This window comes from Gorilla gorilla, chromosome 13 (genome assembly GCF_029281585.2).
Source record: "Gorilla gorilla gorilla isolate KB3781 chromosome 13, NHGRI_mGorGor1-v2.1_pri, whole genome shotgun sequence".
Taxonomy (NCBI): domain Eukaryota; kingdom Metazoa; phylum Chordata; class Mammalia; order Primates; family Hominidae; genus Gorilla; species Gorilla gorilla.
This window is the reverse complement of record NC_073237.2, coordinates 28,478,212-28,502,953: the sequence shown is the minus strand read 5'-3', so window position 1 is coordinate 28,502,953 and position 24,742 is coordinate 28,478,212. Positions and strand designations below refer to the sequence as shown.

The window sequence follows — 24,742 nt, the reverse complement described above, 5'->3', positions numbered from 1 at the left end:
TCCCTCAGGAGTTAAAGGAGGAGTTCACTCGGATTTTGACAGCCAACAACCCACACGCACCCCAGAACATTGTCAGGTACAGCTTCAAAGTAAGTCATCCCCTCCTGGGCAGGGGCATCTATACCCATCTCCTTGGAGTGACAGTGACTTGCTACATTGCAAAAGCCTCTCGGTAATTCTAGAGGAGAGCACTTTTAAACTGAGGTCCTTGGCTAGAATCCTCAGATTTCATACGGAGTTTTCTAGAAGTTTTTGAAATTTCTTTATGAATCTCCCTTGCAGTCTTGCTGATTGTGGTCTTAAGTGTCCTGCAGAGCCAGTCTTTTCAAGAATCTTGAAATGAATCATTTGGTTAGAAAAATGCTTTTCTGATATATGTAACACGTTTTTCACTAACATAAACTATTGAGTCTTCAAAAGCTGAGTTTTCCTCTAGCCAGGCATCTGGATGGAGTACAATTTCCCTCTAGACAAAAGGAGCTGGTCTTCTCCCCTCCCCACCCCCAGCCCCACTGGAGAAGTTCTAGCAGGCTCCAGTCTCAGCGTTTCTTGACATCACAGCCAGACAGGCTGGTGACCTCCTCAGGGCCCTCCTTTAGTACACATGGCGTGGGTGGGTAAGTTCTGACTTGATAGACACATATTGGTATGCCTATATAGGGGACAATACTCTTTTCACTCATAGCAAGGTCAGCTCCTGTGGTTATGAACTGAAGAGAATTTCCGAGTACATTTGAGCTGCAGTGGAAGGGATGCCTATGTTTCCTATTTCGTTATTCTGAGACCCACTTGTTCCATGCTTACTGTGTGCCAGTGTCAGGTCCTATATTAGGTTTTTTACATAAAATAACTCATATAATCCTCCCCTTTCTTTGGTACAGGGACTATTAATATTCTAATTTTATGAAAACTTAGATTAAGTTAGATAAACAATTACAAAAGTCACATGACCAGAATTCAAAGCAAGATTTCAACTAGTTTGTCTGACTCCAAAGCAACATTACATTGCTTCTTTAAAAAAAATTTAAAATATATATGTGTATAATATTTTGAAAATATAATAGAAACCTATGGTACAAATTTCAAAAGATTCAAAAAACAATGAAAACACAGTCAAAATGAAACCTCCCTCTCTCCCCGTCCTCTTTCCTGAAGACAAGAAGAATTTCTTTTTTTGTTTTTTTGAAAATTTTATTGAGATTTAATTTATATACTATACAATTCACCCACTTAAAGTGTACAATTCAGTGGCTTTTAGTATATTTATGGGTTGTACAATGACCACCACAATTTTAGAACATTTTCACTTCCCCCCAAGGAAACCCCAAGCCACTTAGCTGTTCCCCCTCAGTCTTCCATCCCTTCCAGCCCTCAGCAACCACTGAACTATTTTCTGTTTCTATAGATTTGCCTATTCTGGACGTTTCATATAAGTGGAATTATACACCATGTGGTCTTTTGTGACTGGCTCGTCTCACTTAGCATGATGTTTTCAATTCATGTTGTAGTATGTGTCACTACTTCATTTCTTTTTATTGCCAAATAATATTCACTTGTATGAATATACTACATTCTATTTATCCATTCATCAGTTGATGTTCATTTGAATTGTTTCTGCTTTTTGGCTATTATGACTAATGCTGCTATGAACATTTGTGTGCGAGTGTTTGTGAAAGATTAGTTGAACACACTGCTTCTTATTTAAGATTGTGTAGTCAACCCCTACACAAAGAGGCTGAAATAAATCCAGAAATGTTTCTTTTTTTTTTTTTTTTTTTTTTTTTTGAGACTGAGCCTTGCTCTGTCGCCCAGGCTGGAGTGCAGTGGTGGCACAATCTCGCCTCACTGCAAGCTCCGCCTCCCAGGTTCATGCCATTCTCCTGCCTCAGCCTCCCGAGTAGCTGGGACTACAGGCGCCCGCCACCACACCCGGCTAATTTTTTGTATTTTTAGTGGAGACTGGGTTTCACCATGTTAGCCAGGATGGTCTCAATCTCCTGACCTCATGATCCGCCTGCCTCGGCCTCCAAAAGTGCTGGGATTACAGGCATGAGCCACTGCGCCTGGCCCCAGAAACATTTCTTGAAAGGTGCTACTTGTGAGTTTTGTGAATGGCTTCCCTTGGGAAGCCCGAAAAGGTCAGGGGGAAGCTGCCTTATCCTCCCTGATGTTATGCTGGAGCACAGTACACTCTATGTGCTCCTGTTCTTCTGACATCTGAAAGAGGACCTCTGTAGGACTCAGTGTGCCGACCATGGGAAGCACACTACAGGCAGAGGACTGGCATTGCCTTGTCAATTTCAACGTACTCTTCTTGCCCCTCATTTGGGAGCCCAAGTCTTCTGGGAAAGCTCACTTTACCCAACCTTCCAATAGCCTCCCATGACTGGTGGCATCTTCCCACAGAGCTGGTTTCCATCTCATTGGTCCTGAAAGAGCTTTAGGTCCCCAAAGCTGCTACTTTCCTTTGATGTGGTGGAGTAGAGAGGTAGATGGTTCTGATCTAGGCATGCCTTCCCTCCCCTCACAAAAGCAATGGAGTCTGGGTTTCATTCCTAAACTGAAGAGGAAGATCCCAGTCAACTACTGGGGACAAGATGAAGGTGAAATCTCAAATAAAACTGTAAGGGTAATTTATTCCTTGGGAATCTTCATCATGAAAATAGTTACTATTTTATTGAACATTAATATTGAGCATTTATTATGTGTCAGACACTGTTAATAGGTTGTTTTTATTATTTTTAATACTTATAATTATGCAAATTAGATAGTATTAGCCTTCTTTTATAGATGAAGAACTTAGGGCTTAGAGTAGTTAAGCCCAAAGTCATGAAGATAAGAAGCAGCAGAATAAAGATTCAAACCCAATTCTGCCTGCCTCCAAAGACCATGCTCTTAACTACTGCACTGTCTTGTCTTCCCATACATCTGAGTTACTGAAAGAAGAAGGGCTCTGTGGTGACTTTTAAATACAGAGCTTCCCAACCTGTGTGATGGCGCTCCTTCCAGCCCTCCAGGGGCAGGGAGATCTGTGCAACTGGACCCCATGAACTGGTTTCCTCTACTGTGAGTTTACCGTAGTGTGCCATACAAACATAGTTTCTATATGGCTTGAAAAGGGTTTGCATATCTGTTTTAAAAGAAGGAAGAGATCTCCGGTCTCTAAGTCAATTTTAGTGGTTGCAAGCGTGCTGATCAATGAGGAGGCTATCTGCAGGAACCAGACTACAAGCTCTGTGAAATAAGGGAATGTGTCTACTTTTTCTCAGCTTTATATCCCAGGCACCTGGAAAATACTTGGCACATTGAGGCTGTTCAAAAATTATTTCAAGAATGGATGAACAAAATGACCTGGGCTGTAAGCCTAATCCTGCTTCTCATTTGCTGTGTGACCCGGACAAATGCCAACCCATATCTTTTCTGGAATTCCATGGTCCTCTTGTATGGAACTAGGGGATTGGGGTTGTCTCTGAAGATCTATCCAACCTTAGAATCCACTAAGTACAGTGGAGAGAGGGTTATGCCAGGTGTGTTTGATGACTCTATCTGCCCAGGGTATGTGGTATGGCAAGTGAACTAGAAACCCTTGGCATGGAAGTAGGAGACAAGACATATAAGCCAGTGATAGGCAAATCTGGAGCCACTTGAGGTTGGAAAGGCAAGGTATTTTAAAATAAATCCTTGATGATAACTTTAAAAAAGATTTTATTTCATTTGTCTTCTCTTCCTTTTCTTCTTTAAACTGAAATGCAGTGAAAACTTCAGATTAACTGAGGATTTGGTGAGTTACATTTCCTTTAACAAAGATGGACTGTCTTTGATCTTAGAGAATGAAAGCAGATTACATTTTGACTCCAGCTCTTTTAGGGACCCCTGGTCTGACTCAGCCCCTCTCTTCTTAGGAAGGCACATATAAGCCTATTGGCTTTGTGAACCAACTGGCAGTTCACTACACCCAGGTTGGGAACCTGATCCCCAAAGACTCAGATGAAGGACGGCGGCAGCATTACCGCGATGAATTAGTGGCAGGTAGGACTCTGGGCCATCCTGAAGCTACAGCCCTGAGCCTGTTCCCCTTATTCTGGTCACTCTAGGGAGTATACCTCTAAGCCAGAACTTTTCAGAGCTTCTACTAACATAAACTCCAGGCCGGGCAGGGTGGTTCTTGCCTATAATCCCAGCACTTTGGGAGGCTGAGGCGGGCGGATCATGAGGTCAGGAGATCGAGACCATCCTGGCTAACACAGTGAAACCCCGTTTCTATAAAAATACAAAAAATTAGCCGGGCGTGGTGGCACGTACCTGTAGTCCCAGCTACTCGGGAGGCTGAGGCAGGAGAATTACTTGAACCTGGGAGGCAGGGGTTGCAGTGAGCCGAGATTCTGCCACCACTGCATTCCAGCCTGGCGACACAGCGAGACTCTGTCTCAAAAAAAAAAAAAAGCCCAGTAGCTGGCTGTCCTGAATAGGTCAGGGAGCTAACCCATGACACTCAGGCCAAGGAAAACCCCAGGGATAGGTAGTGTCTGAAAAGCAGAAACCAAGAAAGCCCTCCCTGCCACAGATTGGGAGAGCAGGCTTAGACTTTGAACTCATTGGCAGTATCCTACCAAGGTTCTCAGGAGTCTGTCAAGGTGATTTCAGAAACAGGAAACCTCGAAGAAGACGAAGAGCCCAAGGAGTTAGAAACTGAGCCTGGGAGTCAAACAGATGTGCCTGCAGCTGGGGTACAGTATAATATCGCTCTGTGTCCCTCTTCTTCCAGCTCAAGCTGTGGATGGAGGCTTCATGGGTAACTTGGGAAAGGAGGAGGGAGACCAAAGGTGTGAATAGAGGCTGCAGGTGCCAATGTGTCTGGCAGCATCACTCTCTCCTACCTCTGTCCTGTCCTAGGACAGGACTTGCCCCATCTCCCCGTTTTCTACCACCTTCTCACAGCTGATTCCTGATCCTCTGGGTCTTTATTTTCAGGCAGCTGAAAAAGTGACTGAAGAAGAATTGATGACTCCTAAGCAGCCCAAGGAGAGAAAGCTCACTAACCAGTTCAACTTCAGTGAGAGGGCCTCACAGACCTACAACAACCCTGTCCGGGTAGAGCAGCCCCCACCCTAGCCCCTTTGCAGCTCTTCACTGTGCCTGGCAGGGAAGAAGCAGGCCTGACCCTGGCCCTAGCAGACCTCAGCCTGGCAGGGGTGACAGGACAACAGATGCTACAGCTTATCTCCCCAAGAAGAGCTGAGAGCATGCGTTCAGGTCTCTGTAAGCTATCCAGGCAGGAGTTTAGAGGGAGTAACATGGAGGCTAGAGCTCCCAAAACTCCACTGGAAGGCTTCAACTGGATCTGGGCTTTGTAGAGGGGTAGAAATTAGGACTTGGGAGGGGAGGGGAAGCCACAGTGTGTTCAGGGAACAGGAGGCCTAGGAGCCAGTTCAACTGAAGTTGATGATCTCTGTGATAGACCAGCTGGCAAAGGCCAGAAAGTTCTCTGACTCATAAGAGAGGCTCTTGAGAACCAGGCTGAGGGAGCCTCTCAGGGTTTCAGGTGAGAGACTCACACGTAAGGGGAGGGTTCTACAGAAATGAATCTACAGATGGAGGGCGAGGTCTACAGGGGGAGTTTTTGACAGTGCCTCATCACCCTGTGTGGTCCCTATGCTAACATTTGGTAATCTGGGTGATACAGAATGGGAAGGGGGCCCATTCCCCTGGTGGAGCCAGAGACCCTCATATTAGAGAGGCCTTCTCAGGGCAAGGGGTGTTAGTCTGATGGCCTGGCAGAGGCTGACCTCTATGCCCTGGCCTGGCATCCTGCAGGTCTGTTCATCCCCCACTTAGACTGTATCTTGGTTAAAATCGGCACAGTCAGGCTTCCCTGCCCCTGCTTTCTAGCTTATACTTCTTCTGAAGGAGGCCAGAATGGACACAATATGGGCTTTGAATGCATCATTCAGTTATTCACCCAAGCCCCTCTTTACTTCCCCAGCTCTGTGTCCCACACCTCCATCAGCCCCAACCAAAATGCTTCTCTCAAAGATATACTGTTGGATTAAGTGAGAAGGAGTTGAGGGCTTTTTGTGGGTCTCCTGTTGTCTTGTTCTTTAGGATCGAGAATGCCAGACGGAGCCTCCTCCCAGGACAAACTTTTCAGCCACAGCCAATCAGGTAAGACCCTGGGCCAGCCTGAAACCTCTTACCACCCACCTCTATGTATCCTTTCCTCATTTAGCAGCAAAGGCAACACTGGGTCAAGGGCTCCTCTGGCAGTCTGCTCTCCTCATCTACTTGCCTCCCTGCTCACTGTCCTGAGCATCCAGGCTCTGAACACCAGGCACATGAGACAGTAGGTCCCTATCCAGTGAGCTGTGGGCCAGCCACGTGACTCAAGGGCAAGGTTGTCCAAGCTGGAAACAGGCATGGCTTCTGGATGGAGCTTCTTCCATGACCAGGGGAGAACATTTGCTTCGATGGACTCTCTGGAACCTGTGGCACCCTGTGACTCTGTGACTGACTCCAAAGTGTTAGCACTCTGACCCTGCCCTCCCAGCAGCCTGCAGTGTTCCTGCAGCCCCCCTCCTCCCCCTTCAAGTCCTCCTGGATGGCCACACTTATTTGAACAGGATATGGTGCCAGGAGACCTGATCTCAGACCTCACATTTTCTGTTCATACTTTAAGATCCTGAGCAAACCATGTCACTTTTAATGCCTCAGTTTCTTTCTCTCTAAAGAGAGGATGACAAGCTGCCTCAGAGTTGTTGGAGGGTCTGAATGAGATAACAAAGATTAGAGTACTTTGCAATGTGGAATAGGAGACTGGGGGGGAATTATTAAATGTAAGGTTTGCTTATCTGACCTCCAGGTGGCAGTGACTTCCCAGCTCTAGGGAGCACATGGTGTGATGAGGGGCATTTGCCCAGCCCCAGATCCTTGCTGCTTCCTCTGCTACTATCCTTGGGCTTCTCTTCCTGTCAGATCCATTTAGCAAATGTTCCCTTACCTTTTGCTTATCTCCTTTTAATGCTGAGATGTGGTCAGTGCCATAGACAGCCAGCCCGAGCCAGTATGTTTATGCCATGTCCGGGGTGGGGGTGGGGATATGAAGATATATATATATATATATAAAATATATATTTGAGACAAGGCCTTGCTCTGTCACCCAGGCTGGAGTGCAGTGGCATGGTCTTGGCTCACTGCAACTTCTGCCTCCTGGGCTCAAGCGATCCTCCCACCTCAGCCTGCTGAGTAGCTGGGACCACAGGGGCATGCCACCACACCTGGTGTATTTTTGTATTTTTTGTAGAGATGGAGTTTTCGCCATGTTGCCTAGGCTGGTCTTGAACTCCTGGGCTCAAACAATCCACCTGCCTCAGCCTCCCAAAGTGCTGGCATTACAGGTGTAAGCCACTGTGCCTGGCCTATTTTTTTAAATGTTCTAGTTCAGAGTCTTTTAAATCACCAACAAAAATGGGAACTAGCCTGATGTTTGCCCATTTGTTCTGCCTGCTGGGGGCTGCGTGCTAGAACAATGTTGATCTTCAGCTGGAGACCCAGCCTCTGGGTTTCAGGGTATGTAAGCCCAGCCCAGAGATGTCCTTAGAACTCTTTCATTCTTGTTCCAGAGCTGATAGTAGGGAAGACAGGTATTGAATACATAATTCCAACGGGCCAAGTAGAAGATGCTTGTTGCCAGGGTTAACATGACCAATTCCTTAAGTCTTGAAGGCTGAAAAGAGCTGTCTGGGTAAAGATTGCACCTTACAATGATCCTTCTTATCTCACCCTTGCCTAGTGGGAGATCTATGATGCCTATGTAGAGGAACTTGAGAAGCAGGAAAAGACCAAAGAGAAGGAGAAGGCAAAGACCCCAGTGGCTAAAAAATCAGGGAAGATGGCCATGAGGAAGCTGACATCTATGGAGTCTCAGGTTTGGTGTTAGTTCCTACAGCTCTGCCACAGAATTTCTGAATGAGGCCTTGGCCTCTGGGTAGACAGAAGCCTGGCTGTCTGGGAGGGGTTCACAGATACTTGAATCAGGGACTAATGTTGAGATATAAATAGTTCGTTCCTTAGGGAAAGATGTGAGGAGAGTTACAACTGCCTCTAGCATTCCATACCTCCCCCCAGTAAGATAGATCTGGAGGCTAGCAGTATTTCAGAATTATTGAGCTAGAGGGTAACAGAAGACATATTCCTTATTGAAAGCACTATATGCCTTCTGGAAGAGCTGGGGAGTCTGCTCAGGTGGGGGTGGGATGTGAGGATAAGGCACCACTTCCCTCGGCAAGGGCTTATATAGGATCTGGGAAAGTGAGATGTTTTTTCACTTTCAGTACTTGGGTTTACTTATGTCCTATACTGTAGGTGAGTCTTCAGGGCCAGGAGCCAGATCAGAGATGATCATAGGTACCATAAATGCTAGGCCAATGGATTTGGCCACCCTGGGCTAGATTTTCCATGAAGAGCCATGTAGAAGTCATTATAAAGGTCGTGGTTGAGGGGGACTCACTGTGGGTCTAGCCAGCACAGGTTTGGGGATCATCGTGGGAGTCACAGTGATGCAACTATAGGGAGTCACTGAAGGGAGGGTCGCCACAGGGAGACGCTGAAGGGCCACATTTGTCCCTTTAACAGACAGAAATCTGGATCAGGAACCAGAGTCCCATTGTGGATCAGGATGGGTTTGACTTGGCAGTGGCGTGGGAGGGACAATGTCCACAAGAATCTGGGGGCTGGTTTCAGCACCTCGGAGAGTTCCCATGGCTGCTCTCGGGGAAGTGGTTCTGCTCCACTCCAGAATTGAAGCTGGACCAGTTAAAGGAAGTGCTGCTTCCTATGCCTGAGGTGTGTCCACTCTCGCTTAATTCTGTTTCATTATCCTGATCATGTCACATTTTAGGGGAAGTTTGAGGGTCCCCTGCCTTGGCTTTATAGGAACTGTCCCAATGCTGTTTTATTCAGTCACTGACCAAGTACCTAGTGATCATGGCCATGCGGGTACTGGAACTCTGACGTGAAAGATGGATCCCCTGCCCTGCTACTCTGTGCAGACCCTTGGCTTCCCCTGATCCATTCTCTAGAGGTTAGAGGCTTCACAGGGGCCACTGGCCTAGGTCAGGGTTCACATGAAGATCCATCAGGGGTTATAAGCTCTGTACTGGGACCCATGGTTGCAGAAACCTCAACTATAATCACCAGGATCTAGAAACCAGAAGAAACGTCCCTGTGACTGAGACTAGAATCTGACCTGTGTCTTCTAAGCCTTGCCAGAGTTGGTGTCTAACATCCTCAGGGATGAGGGACCATCCCTCTCCATCACACTGGACTCTTCCAGCTTAGCTGACTTGGAAGACTATGGTACAAGCAGATTCCAGCCCTCTGGACCAAGAGTCCACATGGGAGGCAGGACACCCTCCCCCAGCCCCACCTAGTGAATGCCTTGGTGTGCACCCTCTCCCCAAGGCAATAATTAGAAATCCCAAGTACTGGGCCAGGCTGTCTGTGCAACACAGTGGGAGAGGCAGTCACCTTCCCCATTGCCCAGGCCCAGTGGTTGAACAGAGTGACACCCTCAAAGAATGGCGTCTGATTATGTGGGTAGAAAACTCAAATGTGCTGGAGGGGAGAAAAGATAAAAACTTCATGATATCCTATAGGAAGGGCCTCCTTGGTGGACCTCAGGTCTCTGTCTCATTAATGATTTGAGTGAATGCACAGAAATCAATGCACATTTGTCTGATCTGAATAATTAGGTAGGAAAGGAGGAAAGGGCTCACAGGCTGCAAGTTCAGTCAGAACTAATAAAGATGTGTGGCTGCTCCAGTAGCATAGTATCTGGGACAAGGGAGGTGACAGCCCACAACACTCTCCTCAGAACACAACTGGAAACCTGCATCTCCCAGGACAAGGAGAGGAGTGGTCAGACTGGGGAGGCACTGGCTCGCTGTGTGGGTCTGAGAGCATGGACCCTGGAACCTACAGACCTGGATTTATATCCTGGCTTTGCCATTTGTTAGCTCAGTTTTTCTGAAACCTCAGTTTCTTCATCTGTAAAGATACCCTAATGATACCTACTTTGCAAGATTTTCATGAGAACCCAAGATAATACAGGGCAGCCCCTAACATAACACTTTTGTGCTACTGATCAATAAATGGTAGCTATTGTTATTGATATGCCATTTCATGACTGATGGAGCTGGGAGGAGTCACCCGAGGAAGTGCTGACTTGAGGGCATGTGGCTGTGTCCTCCTACCTCAAAGGAGCTATCACCAAGCATCCAATTCCTTGTGGCCAGAGGACAGAGTTGGGCCCATAGGTAGAAGATGCAGGGAGGGAGTTTCAGTTAACTGGCTATCTGGCCACAGAAAACACTGCCTGACCTGGGGAGAGTCACACTTACCAGGAAGCTGCTAAGGGGAGAGGATTCCTGCTCTGGGTCAGAGAATAGAGAGCGTAGCTGGAACCAGGTGAACTCTGAGGTCCGTGACTGCAAGACTCCAATGAATGCCCTTCTTGGTTAGTTTTCAAAGATAAACTTGGAGTCTCTTTCAGGCGTGGCAAAAGGTCCTCAAAGGTCAGTTCCCCAGAAGTGACTTCATAACCCTTCGCTGCACTACTCTGCATGTTTCCTCTGACACCATCACCACCGGGAACTGGGTTAGACACTAACATGTATTATCACATTTCACCATCACAATGACCTGATGAGGCAGATGCCACCATCCGCCCCCACTTACCAGGAGGACTCTAAGACTCAGAGAAGCTAAGTAACTTGCCAGAGGTTGCCACCGGGTTCTAATTTTGGTGGGATGGGATAGGAGTGCAGGTCTGTGTGGCTCTAGAACCCATCCTTTTAACTGCTACCTGACGCTGCTGTTTCTGAGACATCGAATCCTTGGGAGCCATGGGCCTGGCCCCCTGACCCCACCCTGGAGGGCTGCCCATTCAGCTGGCTCAGTCCTGCCACCTGCCCTAAGCCCTCTGGGCCTTTCCTATTAGTCCCAAACTCTTTGCTCTTCTGTCAACCTGCCAAGCACCTCATCTTGGGGATTTATGGAATTTCACACAATGGCAAGCTTCCTTTTGGTTCAAGATGAGTCACGTTTTCTTGAAGTTAAGCTTCCTGCTTTCTCATTGGTCTGGGCTGTAGGGAGGGCCTGGAATTAGGAGTCTCAGTTCTGCCTTGTACTCCATGTATGTAAGCATGTCTCTCCCCTCTTTGGGCCTTGGTGCCTTCCTCAGCCTGTAACTGAGTAAGGGATAAAACCACATGATCTTTGAGGCCTTTAATGGGAGTCTTTCACTCTCTGAGCTGATAAAACTTTTCTGTCTCCACCAAAGAAGGCTCCAACCTGCCCTTGTCTGCTCTCCCCTGCAGACCCTTCCTGGGCTCTCTTCAATGCCCTGTCTTGTGCTCAGAGATAGGCCTTCTCCAAAACAAGTCCAGAATGAAAGCATGAAGCAGGTTCTACCCAGGGGCCAAGTATATCAGCTCAGACCCTTTGTGCCACTTGTGAGGCAGGAGTTCCTAGAAGAGGGTAGTGGCATGAGCTGGGCCTTGAGACATGCAGAGAAACCTTTACAGAGCTATCTGGGGTGAGTAGTGCCAGAGAGGTACTGCTGAATCAATTGCAAGGGTGACATGGCTCAGGACATATGACCTTGCCAAGTGCTGGTTTATGAGGACCTGAAGTTTCTGTATCCCCACAGACTGATGATCTCATCAAATTGTCCCAAGCTGCTAAGATCATGGAGCGGATGGTCAACCAGAATACATATGATGACATTGCTCAAGGTAAGAGTTGAAGTTCTGGCAACCACTATTATTGCCTGTATTAAAAATTTCTCATAAAAGCTTGGGTTATTTGGGTGTCTCATGCTAGCTCCTATAGGTGCAAGCGGAGAAAAAATAATCCCTCTGTCCTCTGGATGTCACTGGGGAGACAAGACTTATGTGGATTAACCATGACTGATGGCATAAGAAACAATGTGTATACTGATGAGATCTGGAAATGGTGCAGCAAAGAATACCTGCACATTGGTGATCCAATCTCATCTTCCTGATAACCCTGGGAGGCAGGCAGAGCAGAGACTTGCCCATACTGTACACATGAGGAAGCTAAGGCTAAGGCCACCTGACTAGTGAGTGGCAGAGAGGACCCAAACAGAGGTCTCAATCTTCCTCATTCTATGCTCTGTCCTCTACTCAGAGCACCTTGGGAATGCTATAAATGCCAGAATGTATGGGGTAGACAGAAACCACTCTGGGGATCCTCACGTAGGAGAGAAGGAAAATGAGGGATGAGTGGGAGTAGTTATGGAAGGCTTTGGAGAGGGCTTAGCTAGATGCCAAGGGAGAAGCAGAGTGTGTGAGAGAAGATAGCTACAGGGAGGATGTTCTGGACAGGGATGGCATGAGCAGTGTCTTGGCAGTGAAACCGAATAGGAATGGACTCTGGGGACAAGGGACAGCAGGCTCCCTGATCCAAACAGGATCTTCATTGAAAAGAGGTGAGAGTTCAGGTGGAAGAGGTTGTTGGAGCCCATTAATGAAGGGCCTTGAATATCATGCAAGGAATGTGACCTATCTCTGCAGACAGTTCAGAGAACTGAAACTTTCTAGGCAGGGACACAGCCTGATGAGAGCAAGGCTGGAGGAGGATGTGATTGTGTAGAATATAGGGGAGAGGTGGAGGTGAGGCTCAAATGTGGGGTGGAATGGGCCTTACCACACCTGACCTAGCCTGTGTCTTAAGGAATGGAGAAAAGGGAACAGTTATAATAGTGAGAAACAAGCTCCAGCATTCACTGGGAGTAGCCTGTGTGTCAGGCATTGTGCTATGCAATTTACATGTTATTATTTTGTTTGTTCCTGACAGCCACACTGTGAGGTGAATACCATTATTATCTCCATTTTATAGATGAGAAACTCAGGCTGGGATGTTGCCACTTTTTCAAAGTCACAGCTAGTGTGAAGTGTGAGTGGCAGAATCAGAACTCGAACACAGGCCCCTTGGATCCATCACCTAAGCACTTCGCCGCTAGGCTGCAAAGCCACTGAGCTGGAAGAGACATTTCAAATAAACACACTCAATAGATCTATCCTGGTGATTAATTAGTGATGAGTTGAAGAAAGAGATTGATTCAGAAATGCTTAAATCCTGGGGGCCTGGGAAATTCTGGTGTCTTTGACAGTGTCAGGGAAACAGAATCCTTCCCATGGCATGAACAGCACATTCCCAAGTGGCTTGTATTTCCCTAAGAGGTTGTGCATTTATTTGGAGCAGCTGCCTTCCCAGAGTTGGCAGCTCCTCGATGCTGGCTGGTCTCCTTTGCTGACAGCCTAGGGCTCTTCTTGGTGACTTGATGCTCATTGCTCACCCATGGGACACAGAAACCAGGGCTGCCAAAACCAGCCACCTAAACAAGCCCCCTCATTATCATTCAGGCTGGAAAACGACCTTGAGTGCTTTTCAAAGCTGTCAAAGTACACAACAGCTGTGAATGAGTTTGTCACTCACACAGCGTGGCTTCTTGAAACCCAGCCTCTGCAAGTGGCCCACCAAAGGGCTGCAAACCTGATTAATATCCATGGAGAAATTGGCCTTGGTGAACCACTTTCATTTATAAGAACACAGTCACATAAAAATGTATTGAACTTTGATTTTTTTAATTGCATACTCCTTTCCCTTTGGGAAAGTGTAATCATGAAGGAGACATGAAAATAGAGAAGTGTTACCAATTAATCTCTGCTCTGAATTGAAGTATTTTCAAAGATAACCCAAGCCGGGGAATCTCTGATGTAATCAAGGCTCACGCCTCTCTGACCACTTGAATCTTTTTTGTTCTGAGACATTTTTGAGGTTTGAGTGAAGTCCCACAACCTCAAGGTATGGGCACTATAGGAGATGTCAGGCCTGGGCATGTTCTTGGCTTCACTGAATGACAGGATTCATTTTCTAATTGGTCACCCTTTGTCAAAAGAAGATCAAGAACTACTTCACTTCTGTTAATGAATTTCACTGCATTCTTTAAACAGTTGTTGGTTGTCTGTTTTGTGGCTGGCCCTGTGCTAGGCAATGGGGACCCAGAGAATATATGTGTGTCCTGCTCTCCAGATATTGTCTGGTGGGGGAGAATAGGCAAAAGGATAAATAGAGGCAATCTAGTGTGACAGATGTTTCAGTAGAGGAGAGGCAGGGCTGGAACAGAGGAAGAAATTAACTCTGCTCAAAAGAAAATGAAGGCCTTACAGATGAGAAAGAGTTTGATCTGGATCTGGAGTGAGTAGGAGTTTGCCAGGAAGAACAGGGCATCTTAGACATGGAAAACTATGTAGAAACACCCAAAACAGGAGACAACTGGACTCATTGGCATGATTTGATATGGAGGGGACACGGACAGCTGACTAGAAATAACGTGGATCTCCTCTTGGTTTAATCTCCTCTGCAAGGAGAGCCATTGAGGGGGTTTCAGTGGAGTGAGGAAAGGGGTGTCGTGAGGTGCCTTGTTTGTACTCACACTGATTGTTCTGTGAAACAAGGGTTGGAGAAGGAGTTACTGGAGGTAGGAGACCAGTTAGAGGGATGTTGTCATAATACAGGTGATGGATGTTGGGGCCTGAACCTGGGCAGGGGCTATGGGTTTGGAGAGAAGCGAATGAATTAAAAAGATAGAAGAAAAATATGAGAAATTATGGAAACAGATCAGTCAAGGATTACTCATTTCTGGTTTAGACAAGTGGGAGGATGGGGCATCTATCTAACTTAAAGGAAGTGGAAGGCAGAGACAATTTTGTAGGCAGGAGATGAAGTTGGGTTCAGAGAACCCATGGGGGATCTAGGCAGCTTCATTATAGGGAGGCTTGGCTGTGGATATGAAAATGGGCTGCATTTTAGGGATTTAGGAGGCAGAATTAATAGAACTATTAATCAGCCCCTGGCAGCTGAACCCTTGAAATTTGGCTCCTCCAAACGGAGCCTCCTGAAATGCTAGGGAAACACATGGGAACAAGGGCTGCAAACCTGGGATTTTATCCATGTAGACATGGCCGGTGTATTGTAATGTACCTCCAACAACAACGACAGTAACAATGGCTAACACATAGAGCTTACTATGTGCCAGGCATTTTTCTAAGCTCTTTGCATATATTAACTCAATTCACATATCCTCACAACAGAACTCTGAGATAGGTAGTATTATTATTCCCACTCTAAAACAGAGGCTCATTGTTTTGCCCAAGGAGGTACAGACAGTAAGTGGTGGACCTGGGTTTGCTATAAAGCGGCAGTCCCAGGGCTGACTCTGCTTGTGTGTGTTTAAGATTTTAAGTACTATGACGATGCTGCTGATGAATACCGGGACCAGGTGGGTACCCTGCTGCCGCTCTGGAAGTTCCAAAATGACAAAGCCAAGCGCCTGTCCGTCACTGCCCTCTGCTGGTAAGTATAGGCATTGCAGCAAACGCAGAGCCCCTGAGTGCCCTCTACATCCCAAACCCCCAGTACCCTCTTCTGCACTTAACCACCTTGAGTATGACGTATGACAGTATGGAAAAATATGGAACTTGGATTCTTATGGGATCACAAGACCACCCCCAGGACTCCCAAGTGGTGAGGGCCTAAGCTGGAGAACAGATGTCTGTAGTATATTTAGGCACCAGTGCCAATGGGAAGGCCCTTGTCCACAGGAGGGCCATGTTCATTTCCTATGCCAATGGATTCATATTTTTTTTTGCAGGAATCCAAAGTACAGGGATCTGTTTGCAGTGGGATATGGCTCTTGTAAGTGATCTGGCTATTCATTTATTTGCTCATGTAAACAGCGAACACTAAGTACCTACTCTGTGCAGAACTCTTTGCCAGTTGTAAGAAATACAAAGATGACTGCCCGCAGGGGGCTCACAGTCTAATGGGGAAGACCCACTATCCTACTGGCAATTAGTGCTGGGTGAAGGAATATTCTAAGCTGAATGTGTCAATGGAACCTTGAAGGAGTTATTCTGGTGAAGAAAGAGGGGAAAACACTTCTGGAAGAGGGACCTGCATATGCAAAGGTTTGGAGGCATGAGGAATATGGCAGAATATGAAGCTGCTGGTGGGGCCAGGGTCAGCCCTCAAAGGGCCTGGTAAGCCATTCCAAAAAGCTTGGATCTTCTCCTGAGGGGAAACCACTGAAGGAATTCAAGGACAGGGACATGACCAGTGCAGGGAGGAATTGCAGGCATTGCAGGCCTGAGACTGGAGGCAAGGAAACCAGTTAGGAGACTGATGTGGGCATCCCAAGGAGAGATGGCAGGACCTTAACCACACTGTGGAGTAGGGATGGAGGCCCCCCCTTCCTGCCTCCTCCTCAGGCCTTCCTGACCGGGTGGGTGGGGGCATGGGGGATGGGATCCCCTGAACCTTAGGAGCCCACTGCTATCCAGAGTGTGCCCACCCCTGCCAGTTACCCACCCGAGGCAGGAAGGCAGCACAATGGAAACTGTGTCCAGGCAATTTGCTTTCCCTTCATGTTACTTGGTCCCAGAAGAAGCCCCTAGTGCTGTGCTGGCCTGGACATTCCCCCTTCCCAACGGGAGAGGGCCCTACACTTCACAGTAGTCTCGCTCCCCAGTGCTAACAGCTTGTTCTCTGGCTGGGAGGATCAGCTTCTGCAAACACAAAAACCTTTCCATTCTCCAAGCTGCTGCTGGCTGGCAGGCATACAAGCTCCCAGTCACTGCCCCTCAGACTGCCTGTCCGCCCATTCTTTGACCAGGGTGGGGAGGGGCAGGGGGTGTTTGTCATTCCTCTCAGGGAGGAGACCTTGGAGCTGCTCCCAGTCTTGTGGTCTGGGCCGCCTTTGAGGATGCCCTAAATGCCTGCTTTGTGTCCCCACTCCTGAGGGTGGGCTGCTGCCAAGTGGGAAGTACCCTCCCCCTCTGGCAGGGAACTAGCACATTCCTCCCCCTCTGCTGCAGCTACTGGGCCTGGAACAGGGCCTGGGGGTTGGGTTGGGCAGGCCCTCCCAGGAGTGGGTGTGGACCCCCCTGTGAGGCTACTCTCAACCCAGGCTCTCTGCCCAGGTCTGAGGCAGGGGTGTAGGGGTTGCTCCTCAGAAGGTGGGAGGGAAAACTGCTTCAGTTTTAGCGCTATTCTCCCCCCACCCAGGTTCGGAAGCAGGCTCAGCTGGTCGGGGTCATGTGGAGGCTGTCGTGGGGGCTGGGGGGCTGGGCAGCCTTGGGCAGGAGCAGTAGAGTAGGTCACCTCCCACCAGCAGAAGACCTTGAGCCTGACAAGCCCAGCAATGTCCTTTGGGCAGGCACTTACCTGAGAACGGTCTCTTTGTCCTTCCTTGATCCTGTTAGCTACATCCACGTGCCTGAGTGGTACCCATCGTCAGCTACAGTCCTGGGGGTGGGGGTGTCACTTTCCAGTGACACCTGGGGCCAGAAGCCTCTCTGAGCCTTGGTTTCTTCGTTGGTGACATGGAAAGTCTGACAACCTGCCAGGCCTCCATTCCAGGGCTATTGTGAGGTATGCTTGAGAGAGAAGTAAACATGCTGCAAGCGGAGGAACCACCTACACATAAAGGACAATCATTGCTGATTTGTCTGTCATTCTTTCTCGTAGCTTTCCTGCAGTACCCTCAGGGAGCCCGAGCAGAGAAGGGGGGTGTGGAGACAGAGGTAGTCTCCTAGGGAGCAGGGCCCAGTGGCAGCGGCAGTGGTATTTGCTTTTGCTGTCACTGGCTTGGGGGTTGTTGGCCGGCTTTCAGATGAGCATCTATTCTCCAGAGCCTTGCATATCTCAGAACCACCTGCAGAGGCCTGAAGAGAACCAGGCTGGGCTGAGACTCAGGAAGGCCCCTGCATCCATCCTGAGCTTGCCTCTGGGAGTCCCATGCTCTTGAGTGCCTCCATGGGAGAAAGAGGGCGAAGCTGGGGCAGACAGAAGGCACCCTAGCTGCTGGATGGGGTCACTATGAGGAGCAGCTGGTCTCACCAGCATCCATCACACTGTCTTTGGAAGCTCCCAGATACCACCCTCCCATAATCAGCTTTTGCCTCATGAGGACAAACACTGGAGTGAGAATTTGGGTTTGTTGTTGGATTTGACTCTGGTGAGCTGAGTCTAGACCTCATAAACCTCCTTTTTATGGTATTCCCAGATATTTATTCTGTGATTCAGCCAAATAAAACTTTGGCAGGGGTAGGTATGTACCCTAGGAAGGACTGTAGCCATTCCCTCATTTCTGGGACAGGCCAGGTTGGTTGGAGCCAGCCAGGAACAAGCAGGTAGAGAAAAGGAAATCTGGGCAATTGCCTGCAACAGCACAGAAACATCCCTACCTGGTTCCCCTCTATAGCTGCTGGGTACCAGGTAGTGAGCACAATAGGCTGCTTAAAGGGCAAAGATTGGGATCCCCCTAGGGCCAGGCTACATGTTCCCAGCAGAGTAGAGAAAGAGGCTGTCAGTAGGTATAAAGCAGGCGGAGGAAGGTTAGAAGAAAAGGAACTAGCCCAAGAAGAGATGGCCTTGGGACTGCTGGGATGCAATGATGTCAGCTGGCTGTACTGAAGGGGTCCTTTCCAGCCCATTAGCCAATTCATAGCAGGGAAACAGGGACTTCTCATGGTCTGCCAGGCATGGATGGTGGAACAGATCAGGATGCTCTGTGTGGTCCTGAGGCTATCACACAGGACATGGGGCAAGAAGCTTCCCAGAGAGTCATGTATTGGAAGAGCAGGGAAGCCAGCTGTTCCCCAGCCCAGCCTCTGTCTGGGGACAGCACCCTCAAAAGGGGCCAATGTCAGGCTCTGAGTCCCAGCTCTAAATCCCTTCCCACTCTGTCCCACCACATCCTGGCCTGTCCCTGGGCCTGCCCAGGCCAGAGATACACTTTTAGGGATTTAAATCTTTCCTGATCATTTGTTTGTCAGCTTCACTAATTAAGCAGTGTTAATTTCATTTACTGGAAATGGAAATTCATCCACCTCATTTCTTCTCATTCATCCTCCATACACAAAATCCATCACTCCTCGGCTGCAGGCTGCGTAAAATTTACAGGACTAATTATGTTGTCAGGTCTCTTTGTAAATACAGTCCTTAAAGGCCACTGTGCTTGCTGGGTTGTAATGCAAGGGCATTCCTGTTGTTAGTTTAATTACTGGTTAGTTATTTAGGTTCTCAAATGTTTGCCTCATTTTCCCTAAATCAAATTAAATGTCCCGCTTGATGTATTCTGTCTCTAAGGCCTTGCTCTTATTTCCACACTGTTTAAATATGACTTCTAATCAAATGAGAGTGCCTGGAAAAGCCCAGCTACTCGAGAGGCTGAGCCCAGCTCGGCACCATGGCCTCTGGGCCATGCTTGAGGTTTTGAACCCTCTAGCAACTGATAGCCTTCTTTAGAGCAGCCTTGGGCTAGTCCCCTGCCTTTGGAAACTGTGAACGTCCTAACGCAAGGGGCATTTTTGTTCCTGGAGTCGAAGGTGGCAAGGCTGAGGTATGGGAAATGGAGAGAGGGTTTCATTATTGTCATCAGAAGGGCGGAGGAGCATTGCATCCATCCAGCTGACTTCTAGAGGGAAGGCTTCCAAACCATCCCAGAAAAAAAAGTGCCATCTATGGGAGCCTCTCTCTCTGATTCCTAAAGTACGTTTGGGTCAATTTTCCCTAAATGTCTACTATATTAGTTTCCCGTTGCTGCTGGAATAAACTACCACAAATTTAATGGCTTAAAATAACACAAAATTATCATATAGTTCTGGAGGTCAGAAGTCCAAAATAGGTTTCACGGAACCAAAACCAGGTGGTAACAGGGCTGCATTCCCTCTTGAGGCTCCAGGGGAGCAGCCCTTTCCAATTTCTACAGGCTGCCCACATTCCATGGCTTGTGGCCCCCTTCCAGCAAGCAATCGAATCATTCTGACATCTGCTTCTATGGTTACATCTCCTTCCCTGACTCTCCTGCCTCCCTCTTTCCCTTATAAGAACCCTTGTGATTACATTGAGTCTACCCAGATAATCCAGGATAATCTCCTCCATCTCAAGGTCTTTCACTTAATCAAATCTGCAGAATCCCTTTTGCCATGAAAAGTGACATATTTACAGGCTCAGGGGATTAGGATATGGACATCTTTGCAGGGGGGCCTTATTCTGCCTACCACACACCCCCTCCAAGTGCCTTTTGCATGACTTAATAAGGGAGTCATTAAACAGCTGCTGTCTTAGAGCCAGTCCTGGGCTAGACTCATTTAGGACAGCACAGTAAGAGAGGAAGCCTGCTGTCAGTGGCTGGCCTGGTATCCTTGTCTCTGTAGCGTGGCATCTACTTCCTCCTGTCCACTGACCTGGCCTGATGCCCCTACATGCCCTCTGCTTTAGCAGAGTGCCCCCAGGTAGGGGCTACACTAGCCTTCCACCTCTCCAGCTTCGGCTCCTCTGAGCTTGGTGAGGAGGCTGGGAGGACCGAGCTGGTGGCGGAAGGGCTGGGACTATGTTCATGACTACATATCAGGATGGGCGCCAAGTACACAGAAAATGAAAGAAAGAGTGGGAGGCACTCCCTTGACATGGGGCTGGTGGGGAGAAGGGCCTCTGCTGAGTGGTCCATTGTTGATCGCCAAAAGCTGTGCCCAGGTCAAGTGGGCCTGTGGAAGCCTGACTGGCTGGCCTGGGACTTCTGGGTTTGGGGAGCATGCCTAGATCTAGGGCTCAGGCTGAACCTGGGACTGTGGGGATATGCTCATAGGTGGCTAGTTTGGGATTCACTGTAGACAATTCGATGTTAGTTCAAGCTTAGCCCATATTTAGCTGGGGGGAGGGGTACATGGGCATTATCCAGGCATCTATGGAAAGCTGCCTGCCCTTGGCTGGGCATCCAAACCCCTTCTGAGGGTTCTGCTCCTTCCCAAGCTCACACACCTTCTTCACTTAGCAGCTCTTTGAGCCAGCATCCCCCTTTCCTGCACCTCGGGGAGAATTAGGAGAATAAACCTGGTCACCTTGATTGGTTGTTGGATCTTTCCATGATCTCTGAGAAGGGAAAGGTCACATCTCATAATTCCACTTCACAGATGGAAAAGATGAATCCCAGAGAGGAATCCCACACTCTGACAGATGCAGAGCAGGGCAGGGCTTGCCCATCTAGTGGGGTAGGGGTGAGGGGGCTTCTCCAGGCAGGGCAGTTGGATCCTCCAACCTCAGCCGCCCATCTTCCCTGGGTAGATGACTTCATGAAGCAGAGCCGGGGCATGCTGCTGCTCTACAGCCTGAAGAACCCCAGCTTCCCCGAGTACATGTTCAGCAGCAACAGCGGCGTCATGTGTCTCGACATCCACGTGGACCACCCCTACCTGGTGGCAGTGGGCCACTATGACGGCAACGTGGCCATTTACAACCTCAAGAAGCCCCACTCCCAGCCCTCCTTCTGCAGCTCAGCCAAGTCTGGCAAGCACTCAGACCCTGTGTGGCAGGTCAGCAACCAGGGTAGGAGGGGTGGGGATGGGAGCAGCATGTGGGCCTGGAGCCACTGGAGGAGGGAGGGAGCTTGGGGAGGAGAGGACCACAGGCAAGGAGATGAGGATGGCAGGTACCATCAGGTCAGGATCTGGGTGTCAGAAAAGGGCAGAAGGTGAAAATCAGGAGGCAAGAGGGTCTCCAGTGAGAGCTGGGGTCTGCTGCCCCAGAGCTTCCCTCAGGAGGGCCCCCACCTGTTTGCTAAGGATCTCTTAGATGTGGCGATCAGTAACTCAGAAGACATAGCTGGAAGGCTCCAGGGCCTGACAGGCTCCAGCTGAGTACAGTGGGCCCTTAGACAACGTGGGAATGAGGGACACTGACCCCCACACAGTCAAAAATCTGTGTATAACTTTGGGGTCCTCAAAAACATAACTACTAATAGCTTACTTTTGACCAGAAGCCTTACTGACAACAGTCAAATAACACATATATTGTGTGTTATGTATATTTTATGTACTGTATCCTTACAATTAGACAAGTAGAGAAAAGAAAATATGTTATTAGGAAAATCATAAGGAAGAAAAAATATATTTACTGTTCATTAAATGTAAGTGGATCATCCCAAAGGTCTTCATCCTCATCATCTTCACATTGAGGAGGCTGAAGAGGAGGAGAAAGAGGAGGGGCTGGTCTTGCTGTCTCATGGATGGCAGGGGCAGAAGAAAACCTGTGTATAGTTGGACCCATGTAGTTCAAAGTCATGTTGGTCAAGGGTCAACTGTATGTTAAAGACCAGGTCCTTGTCTACAAGCTTCCTCAACTCTGCACGGGGCCTTTCCTCTGCCATCTGGGCTAGATTTGGGGAAACTCCCAGGCAGGGGTGGCTGCTGCTGGTTGCCTGCCCTCGGGTGGGACTGTAAGGCCTGGTAGGCAGGTCTGCCCCTGAGCCTCTCTGTAGCACCCCCTCTTCTCCAGACATGCCTAGAGTGGTGGGTGGGGCCTCTGCAGAAGTCTGACACCAGCCTGGAACCATTACCTCGACATTGGGGCTGGATTTCACCCTGACTGTGTTTCCCATCATATTCCACTGGGCGTAGATTTCAGTTTCACTCTCAGAGGGTCTCTTAGCTGTGGCTTTGCAGGCCCTTCCTTATTGTGTCCCAAAGGTCCCCTTCTTTCAAAGGCTGTGTACTATTTTTCCATGGGCAGGTCTGGGAGGACCTAAGGATGAATTTCTGCCTCAAGTTGCTCAAGGTCTCTGGGCTCATCAGACAGCAGTGGGACTCTGTCTTCTCTTCTTTCACTTCCCTCCTGCCCTGACAGTCTTCAGGCAAGTTCTACACTCCTGCCTCTTATGGCCCTGAGCTCCCTGAGACATGTGGACACCTTCCCCAGCACTGACAGGCCTGAGCAGAGGGAGGACTGCCCACGCACAGGGGCCATGGTGCCCTCTCAGCTTTATCCTTTACCCAGAGCCTGGGGCAGAGGGTGGGAGGGAGGCAGCCCCTCCTGCCATACGCCCTCCCCAGCTACTCTCCAACAAAGCAGAGACCAGAGGTTGCAGCCTCAGGAGTTTTCTCCACCAAAAAGTCCACCTCCCAATTAATCACCAGGCCTTCCAGACACATGTAGGTCTCCAGGCAGGGAAGGATCTCTGTAGAAACTTTAAAACTCAGGGAGAGGAGAAAAGGCCTGTCTTGATCATACCTGGCCCAGCCCTGCCCCTGCTTTCCCAGCTCAGATAGCCCAGGGCCAAGCGCAGAGCATCTCTGGTTGGCCTGACCACCTTCCTTCCTCAAGCCAAGCAGAAGGGCAGAGGCCCAAGCCAACCACCCTACTCCTACTCTGCTATGTCCTGTAAATCAAATAGCAGATTGCTGGGAAAATGGGGCATCGAGAAGAAACATTATTGCTTTTGCTGAGCAGGTCCCAAGAAGACAGGAACTCAGCTGGACAGAGAAGCCTTCTGCTCTCCTATCCTGCCAGGAAAACAGGGCTGCTGCCTTTGCAAAATGGAAGACTCAGTTTCTTGTATAGAATCATGGCATGTGACATGGTCAGGACCCACCTGTCTCTCACTTGTTTACTCACTTCCTGTTCTTTTCTTCTCATTCCTTCCTCCCTCCTTATTCATTCACTTACTCATTCATACATTCAGTAACTCCTCCCTGTGTGCTCCTCTGGTTGATCTCTGGAGTTCCTACTGGGGAGATAACCACAGCCACAGACTGACCAGGGCAGGGCAGCGTGCTAAGTGCTAAAGTAGAAGTGCGCGAGGAGGGGCACCCACACTGCCCTGGGTGGGGACCAGGGGGTGGAGGGCTGGGCAGGTCTTTCTAGAGGAAGCAACACCTGAGCTGGATTGTGAGGGAGGAGAGAGAGTTAGTGAGATGAAGAAGGGTACAAAGGGGTCACATGTGCAATGACATGGGGCATCAAGCAGAGTAGCCTGTTGGGAAGTGACACGTCATTTGAAGCACCCTGCACTTATCTATTAAGTTAAGATGCTTGGACATTGTACGTCTGTGGTTTCAAGCAAAGTGTTCATGCAGAAGCCCATATTAAAAAGATGAGATTAATATTAAAAAGAAATGAGAAAATATTAAAAAGATGAGAGTGGTGCTCTGTTAGGACCAGGTCCCTGCTTGCTTAAGGGTCCCCTATTTTCACTCCCTCTACCCCCTGAGCATAGTTCGAAAATTGCTGCCCAACCATCAGAGAGTTTGGGGCAGAGGAGTAACACAGTCATGTTTGTCTCTTGGAAGGATCCTCTGGCTGCAGCATGAGTGATTTTGAAGCCTGAGCTAGGGCAGGGGCAGTGGAGACAGAAATGAGAAGACAGGGTTGAGAGCTGGTGGGGTAGCAAAATCAATAGAAGGAAATGATTGATCGATCAGATATTAGATAGAAGAATTGATGCTGCCTGGGTTTGAGGTGCTTAGTAGGCCATCCATAGGAGGGAGAAATGGCAGAAGAAAAACAGGTTTGGCCAGAAAGTAATACAAGAAACCCAAGGGACACCCAGAGGGAGGCGTCCTCCAGGCAGTTGGCTATATGAGCATGGAGGTTGAAGGAGAGCCAGGCTGCTGAATGAGATGTCAGAGACATCAGAGTCTAAGTCCCTCTTAACAGGACTGTGTCAGAGATACTGTGTCAGAGATATATGGGGGAGGCCAGAGAGGTTGTATTAGATCTCAAATGCCAGGCTGAGGCAGAAGGAGTTTGTTCTGTTGGCAGTGGTGAGCCACGGAAGGTTTTGGAGCCAAGGAGAGGACTGTCTGTTCTAAGAAGATTGGGCTCC

General features: G+C 48.7%; 1 protein-coding gene across 11 annotated transcripts in view; it reads left to right on the top strand.

Moving 5' to 3' along the window:
- Window positions 1–24,742, top strand: part of DNAI1 (dynein axonemal intermediate chain 1) — a 61,823-nt gene that overhangs the window by 26,513 nt on the left and 10,568 nt on the right. For 8 of the 11 annotated variants that reach the window (XR_010130413.1, XM_055351652.2, XM_055351650.2 and 5 more), the window contains 10 exons: window positions 9–89; window positions 3,903–4,029; window positions 4,603–4,727; window positions 4,972–5,091; window positions 6,103–6,162; window positions 7,787–7,921; window positions 11,705–11,789; window positions 15,318–15,435; window positions 15,734–15,777; window positions 21,208–21,455. Coding sequence is in view for 10 of the 11 variants with exons in the window: in XM_055351652.2 (XP_055207627.2) it covers window positions 9–89; window positions 3,903–4,029; window positions 4,603–4,727; window positions 4,972–5,091; window positions 6,103–6,162; window positions 7,787–7,921; window positions 11,705–11,789; window positions 15,318–15,435; window positions 15,734–15,777; window positions 21,208–21,455 (1,143 nt within the window). In the remaining variant the exon portion in view is untranslated. The remainder of the gene's footprint in view (window positions 1–8; window positions 90–3,902; window positions 4,030–4,602; window positions 4,728–4,971; window positions 5,092–6,102; window positions 6,163–7,786; window positions 7,922–11,704; window positions 11,790–15,317; window positions 15,436–15,733; window positions 15,778–21,207; window positions 21,456–24,742) is intronic. The other 3 variants (XM_004047950.5, XM_055351651.2, XM_019033420.4) reach the window with 1 other exon arrangement.